At 37.5% G+C, this 17,554-nt stretch overlaps 1 protein-coding gene across 1 annotated transcript; it reads right to left on the bottom strand.

The window, feature by feature from the left end:
- Positions 1 to 2,286: 2,286 nt before the first annotated feature.
- On the bottom strand, positions 2,287 to 16,678 carry LOC109038951 (nose resistant to fluoxetine protein 6). The gene is made up of 12 exons (XM_019054229.2): positions 16,430 to 16,678; positions 15,244 to 15,461; positions 12,383 to 12,594; positions 11,973 to 12,091; positions 10,694 to 10,887; positions 10,078 to 10,229; positions 9,069 to 9,237; positions 8,041 to 8,234; positions 7,002 to 7,143; positions 6,291 to 6,480; positions 5,127 to 5,272; positions 2,287 to 4,501 (listed from the first exon to the last, which is right to left on the bottom strand). The coding sequence occupies exons 1-12, from the start codon at positions 16,641 to 16,643 to the stop codon at positions 4,349 to 4,351; spliced, it is 2,103 nt and encodes a 700-aa protein (XP_018909774.2). The 5' UTR covers positions 16,644 to 16,678; the 3' UTR covers positions 2,287 to 4,348.
- Positions 16,679 to 17,554: the final 876 nt, after the last annotated feature.

The raw sequence follows: 17,554 nt of genomic DNA, 5'->3' as shown, positions 1-17,554 counted from the left end.
GAGTTTCTCCCACCTTTGGCAAGAACTCGAAGAGTCTGTTTTAAGGGTGGCTCGAGAAGTTGGTCTGGACAACTCAACGAGTCTCTGGGAGAATTTAGGAAAGGCTGTTTCGAGAGTGTCGAGACAAACTGACCGCCAGTATGAAGAACTCTGGAATGAGTTTGAGAACTTAGTTTCGAAAGCAACCCGAGAAGCTAGCTCACCAAATGTAGCACCAAATCCGAGAGTGCGCAGGCAAGCCGACCACCATTCAGTGCCTGAAGCGATTACAGGACCGAGTCTTTCTCAGATCTGGGAGGGAATTAGAGAGTCTACCTCAAGAATAGCTCGAGAGGTAGGTCTATCCAATGAAACGAGTCTCCTGGAGGACTTGGGAAAGGCTGCCCCAAGAGTGACCAGACATGCTGACCACCAGTATGGTGAGAGTCTCTCAAAGTTATGGAATGAGATTGAAGACTCAATTTCAAAAGCAGCCCAAGAGATTGAGCTATCGAATGCGTCGGCAAATTCGAGAGTGCGCCGGCAAGCTGAACAACACTCTGCATCTGATACGACAGCAGAATTGAGTCTATCTCACCTTCTGAAAGAATTGGGAGAGGCTGCTTCGAGAGTGACCAGACAGATTGACCACGAATATACAGATAGCCTCTCTAAGCTTTGGAGTGAGCTTAAGAACTCTGTCTCAAGAGAAATCCCCGAGGCAGATTCATCAAATGCATCTCCAAGGACAAGAGTGCGCCGACAAGCCGATAAAAATTCTGTGCACGCCACGCCGATAGAATCAAGTTCCTCTCAGGTTAGGGAAGACTCTGAAGAGTCCATTTCGAGAGTAGCCCGAGAAGTCGGTTCTTCAAACTCAACGATTGCCCGGGAGGACCCAGAGGGAGGCTCTTCAAGAGTGAACAGACACACTGAGAATCAACGTGAAGACGGTGTTTCTCAACTCTGGCATCAGTTTGAAGAGTCTGTTTCGAGGATAGTGCGAGAAGTCAGTTTGTTTGATACAACAAATATCTCGGAAAACTTAGAAAAATATGCTCCGAGGGTGGCGAGAGAAGTCGTTGACCATCTCTCAGAATCGAGTCTTCCTGAGCTCTGGCGAGAGTTGGGAGAGTCTGTTTCCCAGGTAGCGGGCGAAATTGGTTTGCGGAATGTACGGGATGATATAGGCAAGGATACCGCGAGAGTAACCAGACAGGCTGATCCGAACTTATCATCGATCGCAGAGGAATGGGAGAAGTTTTTTGATCACTCGAAGGAAATATCACAAGAGGGCACGCCGATTGCATCTGATTCGGTGCGAGAGGGTTCGAGAATCACGAGAGACGCTGCCTTCAGAAAGAAGAAGAGGAGGGAGTCCCAAGAAGAGGCAGAGGAAATATCACAGGAAGACATGCCGATTGCGTCTGATTTAGAGCGAAAAAGCTCGAGAGTTACAAGAGACACTGCCTTTCGAAAGAAGAAGAGGAGGGATTCTCAAGGAGAGGAAGAGCAAACATCAGGGGAAGGCACGCCGATCTCGTCTGATCCAGAGCAGATGAGTTCAAGGGCCGCTAGAGATACTGCCTTCCGTAAGAAGAAGAGGAGAGAGTCTCAAGAAGAGGAAAGCGTTTCTCGGTTTGCCCGTGCGATCAATGAAACTGAGACTGATGGTTCAGGACCTGAGAAGTCGCGAATCACTCGGCAAACACCGGAGGGCCAACCCCACAGGCCGAGCGGTGCAAGATGTATACCGTGTCTCTTCGATTGCTTGCTGAATCCGGGCAATCCTAGTAGCACTCCTAGACCGACTGCCCCGGCTTCCAATCCAATTCTCGGCCTCTTCGTACAACAGGCACCTTCAAGACCGCCCCCGCCACCACCGCCAGGAGGCGGTAATTCCGGTGGCGGCCTCTTGATGTTGAAGTGCTTCACCAATTGTGTTATCTGGGACTGTCTCGCTAGCGGAGTAGAGTAAATATCAAGAAATACAGCCTCTCTCCAGCCTTGTCTCCACGTGACGTTTCACGGGATTTTTCCCAAGTTCGAGTCGCAGGAATGAAACTTCTGGGCTTGATTCCCGTTAACCAACACGACAACGTTTTTTCTTACTTTTAAATCGTTCCTGGAACTCCACAAGGACTCTTAGTTGGTACTGTGAGTAGTATTGACCAACTCAATATTTTTCCGAACTTCGCGAGTGAAATTTTTCCCGGGAACAAATCCTATGAAACGTCCCGTGGAGACAAGGCCTCAGGGAAAAAATACCACTTTTGGCCTAAAAGTGAAGATGTTGGGACTTTAGGACAAAGTGCAAGTTTCAACACTAGGATGATTTTTTTATTATCAGAAAGAGAAGGAATAGAATGGAAATTATTAGCATAAGCCTCTTTTGTTTGACGTAGTGTTTATTATAAACAGTAATTAAACATAAATTGATATCCCCAAGTCCATCGATGCAAGCGATAATATTAATACCTCCATTATCAGTTAAATTCCCGCCTTGGGCATTCTCTCTGGAACTGCAGTTCGAAAAGGAAATATGGTATCGTGAGGCTTTAATCAAGGGATTTTTTTTCCAAATCCTTAATGGACGTGGATCGACGGAGAGCATTTTATTATGCCGCCAGAAGCTCGTGCAAAAATTTTGCAGCGAAATTGACATGTCGACGGTGTAAGTCCGTAACCACGTATTTCGGTTTGCAACGTCGCAGACTTACTGTCATACTTCATTTTTTAAATGATAAACTGCTCAACGGCAGTTCTTGAAAACTGCTGTGATTTTTCTTCTCTGCGCGAGAAAAATTGTGCAAAAATCTCAAGGAATGATGTCGATTTGATCATCTTTAAAAAAATAAAGTAAAAACGGAGATTTTCAAACACCGCAAACAAGATACGTGGTTGCGGACCTACACCGTCGTGTACGTTGTGTTGCTGTGTGAAAGAAACAATCTTAGGACCAACTGGGATATCTTAAAGCAACCAGCAACCTAAGGTTAAATCTCAATACTTCTTAGATCTGAGACGATGATGTCATTACTAATGTTCCATTTAAACACCGAATTCCGACTTGATAGTTGCCTGAGGAGTTTTCCTGCTGATTGGGCGGATTTTGAAGGTGTTGCGTTTGACATGATTTTTTTTTATTCAACCCTTATTTATTATGAATTCTTAGGATCAATCCCTTTCGAAACAGCTCGTTATGCTAATAAATATGACTGAAACCATCCCATTTTTGCGTACAATTTCTGCTCATAGACAGTGGCCAGGGGTCAGGGTGGTATTATAATGCCTATCGATTCTATTCTATAACGATGTTGACATGACAGTGTTGTTTATATACTGTATATTGCTTATGAAATAATCATTTTAGAATCGACACTGGAGTCGATGACCATTCAAACTTCTTATTCGTGGCTCTTTTAACGTTATAACATAAATGGGAGGTGACGAACGAGAAATTTCGAACTACATTCTTTTGGTAAGTAGTATTTTTTTTGTTAAGGATGTCACAATCAAAGGGTTTGAGTTTCACGCGATAACAGTTTTTAAACTTCTAATTTTGTAGCAAAGAATTTGGAGAGTTAGCAAAGAAGGAGATGTAGGACTATACGACGATGTGTTCTTACATGTAGGTGAAACTGCAAAATTCATGTAAGTACTTTTACTTTATTTCGCTCTGCCTACATGGAACTATCAAATTCTTGTAAAGATGGCTAATGGAAATCTCCATGAATGTTGTGTACATTCAGAAATTGCTTTTGCTCAGAGTGAGATATAATAAATTAAATATTATTTTGCAACTTAGGAGGTCTTCATCACAGATTCAAAGTTAAAAGTTTGCGAACAGAGAGATGCAATTTATTACTGAAACGTAACATTCATATAATTTAACTCATGTCAAAATTGTAAACTAGCGTGCACTTTTTAAAGTCACAAACGATTAAACTACGCAAAAGCTTTAACACTAACCGTTCAGAAATATTATCATTACTAAGGGTTCTTATCATAAAAACTGCAAATCTCAATTTCGAAAAATAAATAATGTATTATGAATCTGAATTTTCATTATAGAATTTTGATTACAATGTAATTTCTCTTTCCTATAACGGAATCACTGTCTCAAAAATGTGTTTCTCTTTTGACATCTAGTATTTTTTCTACAACTTGATTAATTTCAGTTACGTTTTACCTCCCCCCCTTTTTTTTCTTTTTTCTTCCTTTTTTCCCCTCTTTTTTTGACTAATTTAGAACACTTTGGTTTGGATGTAAAAATTGGTTACAAAGAGATCACCAAAAATTGAAAGATGAATGAGTATGCATGCCTCGAGTCCGCGAAGTGTTTCACAAAATTTTGCCTTCTCCTGCATCATTCTTTTTTGTCAACATGCAACTGCTTTCTCGATAGGTACTTCAGGATAATCGGTTTTATATAGCTGATGGGTGCATCAATCAGCAAGTGACAATAAAGTGAAAGAAAATATGCCAGTGGGACATCACCCCAATGCTCGCCTCCATACACCTAGAAAAAGGGCCAAAACATTGATATGAGAGACGTGTGGAAGACAAATTAAAAGAACAAAAGGACAACAGAAAAAATTCAGCGTATGTGGCATTTGCGTTAAAATAATTAAATTATTCAAAAGTAAGTCAACGCCAACGTTATTTATTGTAGAATAGGATACCCATTTTCAACACCATTACACACATTAGACACGTAAAGTCTTCGTTGAAGTGAATTTTAGTTTCCTCTTGTGCAGTCCGAAAGGATTTTTTCCAGATTTACTGATTCTCTTTTTTGTTATTCTCTCCTATTACTAGAATGTCTCTATCCTGTTTCTCCAATTAAAGAAGGATTAAATTTAATAACTGGACAAAAGTTATAACCATCTAGAGATTTACCAAGCAGAAAATGATGAGCCTTAAGATATTGCATCATTTTAAATTTATTTATCGGTAATTTAAAAGGTTTTACACTGCTAGACGGTCTGGTATTGCCTGTCCCTCAATTTTTTCGTAATTACATTTAGTTTTTAATACTAAACGAATTCTAAAAGCTTTCGATGAAGGGAGAAAAAATTGATTTTAGTTGCATTCTTTAAAATGTTTAAACAATTAATCGATAATTACGTTTTAATCTGACTTACCATGTCTTCATGAGTGATGTGGATATGAGTTCTGTAGGAGCCAACTCTATTCATAATCAGTGGTATATTGATGAGGAATGCCCAAAAACTAAGTCTACTGATCGGCGGGAAAAGGTTTTGCGTCAGAAACAAAGAATCCAATGCACCTTAAAACATGAGGAAAAATTCGGCATTTTTATTTTTAGGGACTGAGCGATGTTAATAATAAATTCCATCGAATCTCGAAAATCTTACTTATGATCACTACTTGTTTTTAATTACTACTTCTATATGCCTTATATATTTGAGAGTATTCGTATTGATTAATCCCAAGGATTAAGAATTGTTAAATTTTGTATTAATCGATTTCTTTGAATAGTATCTATGAGCGATGGTTTTCTGAATAGCATGTTGACCTCGCACGTAAATATGCTTATGGGTGCTAAAATGAATTAATTACAAACAGTAAATGAAATAAAAATCGAAATCGAAAATCATTTCTCACCTCTTAATCTTAGCCAATGAGGAGACAAACATGGTGGAGAAAAAATATCGTGCATAATATTAAATAGTTTATCGTGCGGTGACGTGTTACATACAGTCGAAGTAAATGCATCCCATCACACGCCATGTTTTCAATTTCAATGGGAAAATAATGAAAGTGAAAAAAACACTCAAAAATTGATTTTGATTTTCACATGATATACGCCTAAATGAACAAACTAGGTACGCAACATCTTGATTCCTTGAATGCGGAAATGAGCATCAATCATAAATTTGATTTTTATTTTAAAATCTATTTTTTTTAAATAACAATTTTTTTTGACATTATATTATTTTTTATAGAAGTAGGGCTGAATTTTTGTGTATAAAATGAATCTATCAAACAACACGCGCAGCATGGAGTTAAAAACTTAACTTATCATGAATTTTTTCCCCGCCACGTGTATTTGCCCAAGGTTCTATTTAGGAGGAGGGGCCCAAAAGTGTGATGCCCTCGTTAAATTGAATTCACACCACCCTCAATTCCACACTACACAATATTTCTGAATAATTCCTTATTTTCTTTTTACATGGGATTTTTCTAAGAAAATTAAAGGGGTAAAATGAAATTACATATTTTTAATTTCTGACCGTTCTTGTGATTATGACTTCTTTGACAAGGTGCTATAATTTTAGTCTTACCAAAATCTGTAGATATTTGGATCACAGCGATGGTGATGACACCCGCACATAGAATTTGAGTGTTCAGACCAGCAAATAATGCATGTATGGTAACATTATATTCGGTAGTGGGAAGATGGAGCAAATGTCTGGCGATTGTGATGGCAGCAATCATTATGACACCAATAAAAACGCCTGCCCAAGCTCCAGCCTGCAATCAGACATACTTCAAGTCACTCATACGCACAGTCATTTTGAAGGCGCATCATAGCTTTGCCTCATAATGCTCTGGCGGAGACCTTGTAGACTTAATTCCTTGGTTTTGTGATTAAACAGTCATTTGACTAAATGATGTTTCAAAATGACACAGTTGACACAACCATTTTTAATTAAACGATACCTTTATGCTGATTACATTTTTGGATATTTCGGAGTGAAATCAAGAGTGAATTTCACTCTGAAGTTTATATCCCTAAAAGGCGTCCAGTGGACGTAATTGTGCTACACAGAACCACAGACAGGTGGAAAAAAGGGGAGTGCTCATTAGTTAAGGGCCTTAAGAATGAATCAGGATTATAAAGCGTCAGCGACGTCAGCGGTAACGGATTCGAGATCAGGGACGAGGCTCTTTAACTCATGAACCCCGTATCTTGACCTAAAAAGACATGAAAAACTGTGCTAAAATCCTGCTGTACTCATCGATGTTTTTCTATGAATTGTTAAAACACTCACTTTTGAAAGCGCGCGCCGTTCTGCCTGAAGATGTCTCATCCAAAATGCGCCTGCGATTCCGATCATGTAGCCTCCAAACCGGTTGTGACTTTTCATGTTGACATCCGTAAGCATTTTATGATTCCTCATGTTCCGATAAAAACTAGAAAAATATTATGAGTAAGACGTTATCTACTAAATAATTAAAAATCATCACAAAATCGAGAGTGTGGGAGAACGCTTTATTTGAAACCCGAAATCTGAAAGAACGTTAGAGCATCCGTCGGCATAGTAAAATGCATTAGTATTAAAGATTCGTCTATGTTAGGCTGAAAAAAATACATTGCAGGTCGTCAGCATTGAAAATTACGTCAGGCATGTGTATACATTTTTACATTAGTGTATTAATGGCAGCATGTTTTTGCCCTAGGTCGGAAAATGCTTTGATTTCTCTTTTTCATACATACCAAATTTCTAAAAAATCTAATATTTTCTAAAAATTGACTTTTCCAGGGAATACTTTAAATTTCTCGAAAATCTGGCGCATGATAGAGAAAAACCAAGGTCATTTCCAAGCTTCGCAGCCAAATATACATAAAAAGGCATAAGTTGCGTGTCCAGACAATATACATTATCCTCACTTTTCTTGATAACGAGGTTTTTCTGATTATGTACCATTATCTACTCTTATACCACAAAGTAAAATTGATCTGATTGCTTTGTTTAAGATAGAATGGAACATTTTTGCTTCCTAGGTCTATGATAAGGACACTCACTTTTTCTTTTTGCCACCGAGGTTGAAAAGTATCCTCAGATTTTTCTAGTCTCTTACTAACTTTCTGGAAAATTTAATTCTCCAAAGAATTCCTATTATATCTGCAAAAAAGTTGTATTTTTATTTTGTGAAAGTCGATTCAATTAAATGTAACTCGTTCTGATTTCGACTAAAATATTAGAACACAGATTGAACAAAATTAGTACTAACAGAAGTAAACAAGAGTAAATATTCATGAACAGAGAAGTGTTAATTTCATACACGAGGAATACGTTTTCTTCTTACTCAGCATAGATTTTCACGAGTCCCTCATATCGATTGAGATAGGTGATTGTGAATGGAATTAAAGCACTCAAAATGAGAGCAGACCCCAAGATAATCCACTTGAGTGACTTCCAGCGCCAACACAAGAAGACGATGATGGAACCCACGATGAAGAAGTGAACATCGGCGGCAATGTAGTAAAAATGCGGGAGACACTATAATCAAACGCGACAATAATTCGTGTTGAGAATCCGGTAAATACATGTATATCACATAAAGTAAGAGTGGAATAATCAGACGTATCAAAATTCAAAATTATTTCCCTCCAAACATCCATTTATTTATCTCTGATGATCAAAAAGTAAGCACCAAACACCGAAATTTGAAGCTCTTTAAACAAGTAAATCTTAAAATTTAAGGTAAATCCCTGGTCCTCGACGTAAATGGCCTCCTTGCTGATCGTCGTAATTAATTAACTAACTATCTGACTAATCAGACATACATTTCTGATTGGCGTATGCTACAGTCACAATGCATACCTATGTGGAATACCTTTATTTGATCGAGAAGAACCAAAAGACTTCGTCCTCTTTAACGACTTCGTGTGTATGGAAGGAAGAATTTCTCAAACTGGCTAATTCATTCTCATGGGTAAAAAAATGAGGTACCTACATATTTTTTGGAAATCGATTTAGTTCCTCTGCTTGTGTGGTAAGAGTTTGCATTTTACGTGCAGAATGCCATTTTGTCTGTCGACCAATTAAAATCTGTCAAAATAATTTTCACTTTAATACCCTCTCAAATAGAGGTAAAGTGTTGATTTAGCAATAGCAAGAAGTTAATGATTCCATACAGCAAAACATGTTTTCTAATTGCAGGAAAGTAGTAGAAAGAAAACATCAGGCCTGCCGAAACTCTAGGGTAAAATTGTAAGACTAGCTCGTTCCTGTAATGGAAAGGATAAGAAAATAAGAAGAATAAGAGAAGAAAAAAAATATCAAAGATTACAAACATTGGCAAAAAGCGAATTAAATTATGTAATTTTATACCCATTCGCCTAGATTAAAGTAGTTATTAATGAACAAAAGATTCATCCACCAATTTTTGCGACAGTATTTCAAGTCTGCTGCGGTTGTAGTTTTCCATAAAGGACCATCGCCTGAGTGCGGAAAAATGAAGATGAAGTAAGCCAGCACGAACATGTACGCAGGCATAACTCTGGAAAATAAGTCAAACGAGCGTGTTCAAAAGAATTGATTCTTTCAAAATTTTATTTAACATTCTAGTAAGAATTGCCGTTTCGTGTATCCAGCATTGATTAAAAAATCAAGTTATTGAGAAGTAATGAAAAAAAAATGTTTCGATATAAATTTGATCATGATGGGAATAAAAAAGAAAAATCGTAACATCAAGGACTTTCAGTTAGCATTTACACTGGTCCTTCAAGGGCAAAAATTAACGAGTCGCTAAGGTCTCTCTAGTTATCAAGAAAACCTAAACTTGCTAATTCATCAAGAGCTCAATCTTTTTCCTGTCTGTCAGTAGTTGAAAGTCCAGTGCCTAAATATGTATACTATTTTATGAATATCCTCTAAAACTCTTAAATTACTCCAATTTTTGGAAAAATATGTGACGTTGAAATCGAATTGCAACTTTTTCTTGCAATACTTTTTAGAAGCGTTTGAAGACATCACAAGTAACATCCATGTCTTTTTCCATACTTTTTTACTCTGGAGGTTGACGTAAACGGTGGAAAAGATGGCCCTCTCTATCCTGCAATTTCCTATTACTCTCTCTGCTTTCAAGTAGCTTTACCGTTATACACTTTCGGAATATATCGGGTTATAAAGTTAGTCTATACTCTTTTCTCAATTTCTTTCCTGGCCAATCATCTGTTATATACCTCTCACGCTCATTCTAAAGTTTTTCCCGTCACACATCATAAGGTTAATCCTGCTTCTCCAACTGTGCTCTTCAAGGTCACATACGTGTTTCAATATTTGCTTCATATGAAAAAAGTTCTGCGAAACTCCTCTGTGTTCACACATCAATACGTACCTGAGAAATTTATTGGTTGCGTGAACCCACACATTGAAAGTTTTGTTCTCCAACTGTTTCAGCATTGAAAGACACAATAAGAAGCCAGTTATTGAGAAAAAAATGTCTGGTATTGGCATTGCAACGTAAAATATGCTGAATTCGTGAAATCTCTGGCAAGGAAAAAAAGGAACGACTTGTTAATTAAAATTTCAATTGATTAATCAAACGTAGAATTGAAAATTTGGTGTACCCGTGCACGGTGTATGAAAGATGGATATCTGTGAACTTATTTGCACTGTCTGAAACTGCAGTTAAATTAAAGATAAAGTTGAGGGATTTATTTTTCTTAACTAAACATATAGATAAGAAAATAATGAGGATAGTTTAAAGTTCAAAATAATAGGGAAGTTAAATTAATTGATGTGACGTATAGATTTTTGCAAGATTTTACCAGACATGCTATAAGTGGCTAAGAGAAAAAGGGTTGATAAGTTAACATTAAATGAATCATAGATGTATGATTTTTTTAAAATAATATTTTGGTCTTTGATTTAGAGCATACTTTTCGCATAGATAGTAAAAAAGACTTGAGCCATTGACCAACACGTGACATCGTATACAAAAAGTACCTTACTTTTTCAAAATAGGACCAGTTTGTTAACGCCGCTCTCTCGGCGATGAACATGGACCGGTGCCCCACTATTGTCATCACCAGCAGCACGCATTTGATGCCATGAAGTATCTTGTAATCGTCCGAAGATGTGGGTGCAGCCAGCAGCTGACTCATATTCCGGTAGAAAGAGAATGGAATCAGCCATTTTGCTACCCCTGTCCATGAACAGAACATAGACCACTGTGTCAAACAGATTAGTTAGGCGCGCGACGTCCGTCCATGTACATAACCTATACTGCCGTGCTAAGGAAGAACGCCGTATGAACATCCGAGAGTTGCCAAATTTCCCCGAATAAAACATGTATTCTTGAGAAAAGTTATACATATTTTTCCTTGAAATTTTCAGATATTTTAGATTAAATCGTGAAAAAAATTGACTGAAAAATTTGAGGAAAAATATTCACAATTTTCTCAGTAAATTTCGTTTTCCTTCAAAGAAATATTGCAACGTCTGGGGGCTCACACGGCGTTCTTCCTTAGCACATAGAGTACATAGAGTCGTAATGTAAATGGGAGAGCTGGCACCATGTTCTGCTCGACGAGTTCCGAGCCCGGTGTGCGCAGAGTTCGGGTCACTTTTTCGATACATGTATTCGATCCAAAATGGCGGTGTAGAATACGTGGTAATTCCTATCTTCTTTCTTTACATCGGATGACCGGTTACCCGTGTATCGCAAACAATCGATCATGTATCGAAAAAGTGACCCGGCGTCATACAGGAGGCTCGGAATTCGGGACCTGGAAAATGCTTAAAAGTGGCGCCAGCTTACCTTCTTACATTAACACTCAATGTACTCTATGCCTCAGCGCGGCAGTATAGTGTTGAACTTACGAAGACGAACTATTGTGGCATGTTTAAATGTAAATGACAAAGCCCCCGGAACCCAGAAGGTAGTAGACAGTGGAGTGGTGTGCTTTGCGATATATCGATTGATTTACCATTTAAACCTTTGGAAAATGATCGACAAGCAGGATTAAACCTTAAAAATCCATTTTTTACCAGTTTCAATTAGGGAAATATCGATAGTCAATCATTCACGCCTTGCTACTGGTAGGAGGTACGTAACAGTGCCAAAGTAATATTTCAAATGTACAATTTGCGGTACAATTCTTATTTTATTCAATTTTTTTTAAACGTGATAGTTCCAGTCCTAGCAGCGTTACAGGTAACGCTCGAGAGGGCAAAGCTGCTGATTCATGACTCACACAAAAGTGACCCTAAGTTCGTCTAAAATCTCACCTGAGGCTTTCGTAAATGAACAGTTATTGAGATCATACTTTCCATCTTGTATTACTGCCAAAACAATGTCAGCCACAGAACAGAATATCAAGACAACTGTTGCGACCACCAGGAAAGACCTGAAAAACGATTGCATGGGTCAGAGGTACCTTTATTAATAGAAACAAAGATAAATAAAATTGAGGAAACCGCTGTGATTGTATTGAGCTGATACTCTAAGGTGATCAAGATTCATGATGAATTTTGAAGCGCGAAGTGTGTAAAGCATGGAGTCAATAGTTTTAAGGCCTCTTACAGTCAATCCAAGCAAGGGAGGCTTTCGTTGAAACAGATTTAATTGCTACAAAATAACTTTACACGTTCCGTTTTATTTGAATGTCTAGTGGCTCATAAATTATTCGAATACTAACCTCATTATCACATAACCAGCGGATTCGGGCCGGTCTCTTCCTGTCGTACAATGAAGATCATCAACGGTTACATTAAGATCGTACCCGAAAGGTTTTGTCACATTATAAAGCAGTACTTGTAAGGACGTTTGCAAGTCGTCTGGAGAGCAAGTACTCGGTATACAAAATGATAGACTGAAACGATTCTTTGGAACCTTGATCCTGCTTTCGGCCTGACAATAAACATCACAATATAAAAAGAGCTTAGAGAATGATATGGTTTTTTTTTATAATTCCAGAAGCTGGTAAATATTCCAACTCCTTGAAATTATTTTTGACTTATTTTTGATTTGGCATAAAATTGTATCAGGAGCTTTTGATTTATGGCAAAATTTAACAAAATGGAAACATTTCAAACTTTTAAACATAAAAGAGTGTATAGGAAACATTCTGGTGTAGAAACTAAAGAAAATTTTGGTATGCTCGAATAATTGTTGACTTATTTCCCATGGGTTATTTGGTAGTTCTAGTGTCTAGGATTAATCGATAGTTCGACTGTGATGGGCGGAAAATTTTCAGAGGAGAGTGAACAACATCCAGTTATTCATGAGCGAATTTTAAACGATCATGTTTTAAATCTTAATGAGGTGGTGTAAGAGCATGAGCGTATAACAAGGTAAAATCATCCACTAAAATCTAGCTCTTTACCCGCAGGGATTTTGTAGAATCGTTCAATGTTTTCAGTGGCATGCGTGTGCTTTGCGATGTATAGATTGATCTGTCATTTAAACATATGGGAAAGAATCGATAAACAGGGTGTCCGCAACGAACACCTTAAAAATCGATTTCTGCCACAGCTTCAAATGGGGAAATATCGATAATCGATCATTCACGCCTCGCTACTGATTCTCATATTAAAAGGATGAAATGAACAGCTTTGACCGGAATCCTTAGCGTGAAATGCAGCGTTTGACAATAAGTTTAACGATAAACAAGTTGGTTTTTGCAATCGCTAGCGATAGCAATATTCGTCATGGGAACTTTTGCTTCTGGGATATGAAAATGTTAAGGTACAGTTCGTTTGTAGTATCTTCAGGATTGAAGGGGCTATGTAATTTTGTGTCGACATCTCTTTTTTAACATTTTTAATTTTTTTTCTTTGCATACAAGAAAGCTGTTATATTTACCAATTACTTATTTTCGTTGGATTATGTATGGTTTTCGGAAGTTAACGCATTTAACTTTCAGTTTCGTTTTTTCGGCGTAAAGTATGATATTTTTACTCTACGCATATGCCCGAATACGCATCATAAGTGACCTATGTGCTTCCTAAGTTGCCATTTTTTTCATTCAAATAGATGTAACTGAAATGTTAGATGTGTACTACCTATACTACTTTCATGTCATTGCTTTATTTATTTATTTATTTACTTTTTGCGTAGGTATAAATTGTTATTTTTTGCTGAATTTTGGAGAAAATATTGCTTTAAGAACGTGGAATGTAAATTAATTTTATTGAAAAAAGAAAATACCATCATTAATTTGGGCGAACAGAGAAAATATACATCAATATTTGGGTCAACATCTCCCTGATTATATAAAGGATGAATATATTAGTATTTCTGTATCAAAAAACTTAGCTTTTGTCTTCAGAGATACAATGATTCTAGTCCCAGTCAATTTGTTGTATTGAAAAAACAAAAAAACAAAAAATAAATAAAAAAAAAAAAACAACTGAAATGTTAGACATACTATTTTCATGTCTTTCTATTTGTATCAATAGGTACTTTTTGCTTAACTTACGAACGTTGAATGCAAATTAACTTTATTGAAAAAAGAAAATAACGTCATTAATTTGGGGGAACATGTGGCTGATTATATGAAGGAGGTATATTCCAGTATTTTTGTTTAACATATTAACTCACGAGAAAATGTTCGTACATTTATCATCTAGTATTAATTATTTTTTGATGATTGGTCTAAAACATTCAATACAACCATTAAAAATTAACTCCCATCGTCGGGTATCGAACTCCCGATCTCCTATTGCCCGCACCTTATCAAAATATGAGGCGCCTCAGTCAACTAGGCTATCACAGATCAGCGACAGTACGAGAAAAAATAGCATTTAAAAGACTCGGACGATGGGCGGGACTTATCACAAGAGTTGTCCTTGAGCGATTCGGCGATTCGCGTCTTCGTAGCTTCTGGAGAAACGAGCTAAGCGCCTTTCTCTGTGAGACATTGTTTGCCTATGCTATCATGTGTCTCAAGGTTCATATCAGCAGGCATTTGCCATCGCGGCAGTAAGCTCAGGCAATATTTCTGTATTCATGGAATAAATCAATCAATCGAGTTCCGATTTTGGCTCATGTATCCGTAACGGGTCCTCCAGAGCAGTTTTCCACCTTGCACAATAGTTATAATTTCTTTATTTCTATGTTTAAAATTTGAGGTGGGATAATGGCGGCTTCTCAAGAGCAACGAAGTAGGCGATCTTTTGCACCAACGAACAGAAAACTGATGGCGAAAAATAGCCAATGAAAACCTCCCAAAAAAAAGAATTTGCCTAAAAACGGAACTTCGTGGTTCTGCGCAGATTTACCAGTCAGACACGACATCTCAAGGTGGAAAAAAACTCGCTGAAAGCGAATTTTAGAAATCAACACAACTTGACGTAGAGACATGATTGGCTAAAAAATACAACGGTTTTTGATACATCGGAAAATCAACCAAAAATCGGAGACTGGGCGAAACGCTCAAGGTCGCAGAGGTATAGGGAATCCCATAGCGAAAGCAACGGAACGATTGTAATATCATGGGGAACTCCGTTCCCATGACAACAACTTAACAATATAAAGCTTGACTACATATTTGCGAACCTGAAGCCTTTTCCATATGGGCTCTCTCCCATCATTAGACGATGCAGCAGGATTCTGAGTATCTTCTTCTTGAAGGATGGTAAAAGAGGGCAAACAGTATTGTGGGAAGAACCCCAGTTCGCTTGGAATGTTCGTTTGAAGGCATTCGTCGAAATTGCCTAGGCGATAACCATCTCCGACAAGAAAACCAGTCGGAATCAGATCAGATGCATCTAACACTGGAAGAAATAGATTTATTTATAAAATTTAATTTCAGTTGATTATTATAGGGGATATGCCTTCTGGCCGCTACGCGGCCCAACCCCCGGAGCGCTGAGTGCCATCAAAGGCCACCTCGCGGCCAGCGAAATCGTCCAAATCGCCTGTTGGCGATTAATGAGCAAATAATTTTAATTGAATAACAAAACGGCGTTTCAAAGAAAAATTCTCTGCCAAGCAATATTCTGAATGACTTTCTCCTTAAGCTAAATTTAGATTCCTTTTTTGGAAGTCGACCTTGACAGTGCCACATATAGCTGTCCATGACTAAACAAAGGCCTCAGAAAGAAAAGACCCACTCTATTAAAACTCTGACCTTTAAACTCTCCATCCTCAGTCCTACTCATGGACCGTCTTACTTCCCTTCCTCACCCCGTCCATCAAGCGTCTTAAAAATGATTTTATTAGAATAGAGAGGATTTTTGAACAGACACGCTACTTGACTCTACATTTAAGCACCAGCATACTTCAGTAAAATGACGTTAAAACAAGTGACTCACCGAAAAAATAAGGCGAGGGCACCTTTTTTTTTTTTTTTTTTTTTTTTGAAAAAACATCATATACAGATCGGACACGAGTCATATTTAGGACAAAAAAAGAGTGCATTGGTTTTGACTTTGAATCAGCCGCACATTCTCTACTGACGAAAATTCCAAGTAGAGTAATGCTCTTATAAGGTCATGGAAATAGACGTTAAAGTAACTAAAACGACCGCTCTATGTATTCATATTGTACAAATGCGGATCTAGCCCACTGCTTGAACGGAAAAGGTGAATTACTTCCTTGCTTAAACCTAAAATTGGTCAGTTATATATTTCTTTTTTCTGTCTCTGTTATTTTTTTATTGTTTGGAAAATAACGGGAAAGCCTCAAGAATCTAATTTCATTCTTTTAAATGACTTCAAAAACTAATGGGGAAACTACTTACTTTGCAACGCCCATGTGCTGAAATTTGCTTGATGCTGGCGGAAAATTTTGAAGTGCTGCATACAGTCTGGGTTATTTCTTGCCGTCATGGTGTAGTTCCATATATGATCGGAGAAAATTCTTGATATCCATTTTTCATGATTCTTTGTATTCAAAGAAGATTTCAGAATATTTTCCGAAGTTATAGCATGGACCGATACAACCAGAAAAGTCATAACAATAGGAAGTTTTACTAAGACACCTGCTGTCATTTTTCTCTTGCATGTATTGCTGAAAATTAAAGTTAAAAAGTGAAAATTGATGACGATATCTACTTGGGGGGGGGGGGCGGAGGCGTCACCTCATTCTACTGTTATTTGTTTCAATGAATGGAGATATATAACGTTTTTGAGTGTAAATAAAAAAACAGGCAAGTGTTAAAAATTTAGTAAAAAATTAGTTAAAAGAAAATATGATAATCTTACATCCCGTGGGACAATCTGAAAATTGAAATTGAGTTTAAATTAGTGGTATGGGAGAATAAACTGAATCCTCATGTTTATATTTATACCCCACTTGGTTAATTACATCATTGATCGTACCCGTAGAAAATAAAGAGTTTCATAAAAAAGCCAAAAATTATGCAAAGGTCTCGGAAAAAGTTTTGAATATATCTTCCCGTAATTGAACTTTTAAATACTCTAGATTGAATTGCAAACAAAATCCTTTTTAAGATTGGAAGAAAAATACTCACCAGAAGCCCCAAAAATTCGTCTTTTGTTACAGTTGATTTGGCAACGCTTAAAGGCTTATACGTTGTTCTTCCCTGGCATGGTAGTTTTGGTCTATTCCAAAAATTGTAGGCGAAATAACCATGTACGCAGTCACTTGCGAACTTGCGAGTCAATTCTGCATCCCCTAAATTTTACCACAAAAAATTGTGGGTAACTCACCGGGCGCTTCCTCACGATTCTGCTCCAGAGTTTTCAATGATGTTAATTTCTCCGAGCGCGCCTCATGATAAATAAAGTTGGTCACAACAATCCAAAGATTATAAAACGCCACTGGAAAAAAGTAAACAAAATATAATCAGAGAACCTACCCCCTTCTTCAGGAATTTGTTCCCGAGTTCTACACGTGTTTATCA

The sequence above is a fragment of the Bemisia tabaci genome, chromosome 3 (genome assembly GCF_918797505.1).
Source record: "Bemisia tabaci chromosome 3, PGI_BMITA_v3".
Lineage (NCBI taxonomy): Eukaryota > Metazoa > Arthropoda > Insecta > Hemiptera > Aleyrodidae > Bemisia > Bemisia tabaci.
The sequence above is the reverse complement of the archived record's forward strand: the minus strand, read 5'-3'. Positions and strand labels throughout refer to the sequence as shown.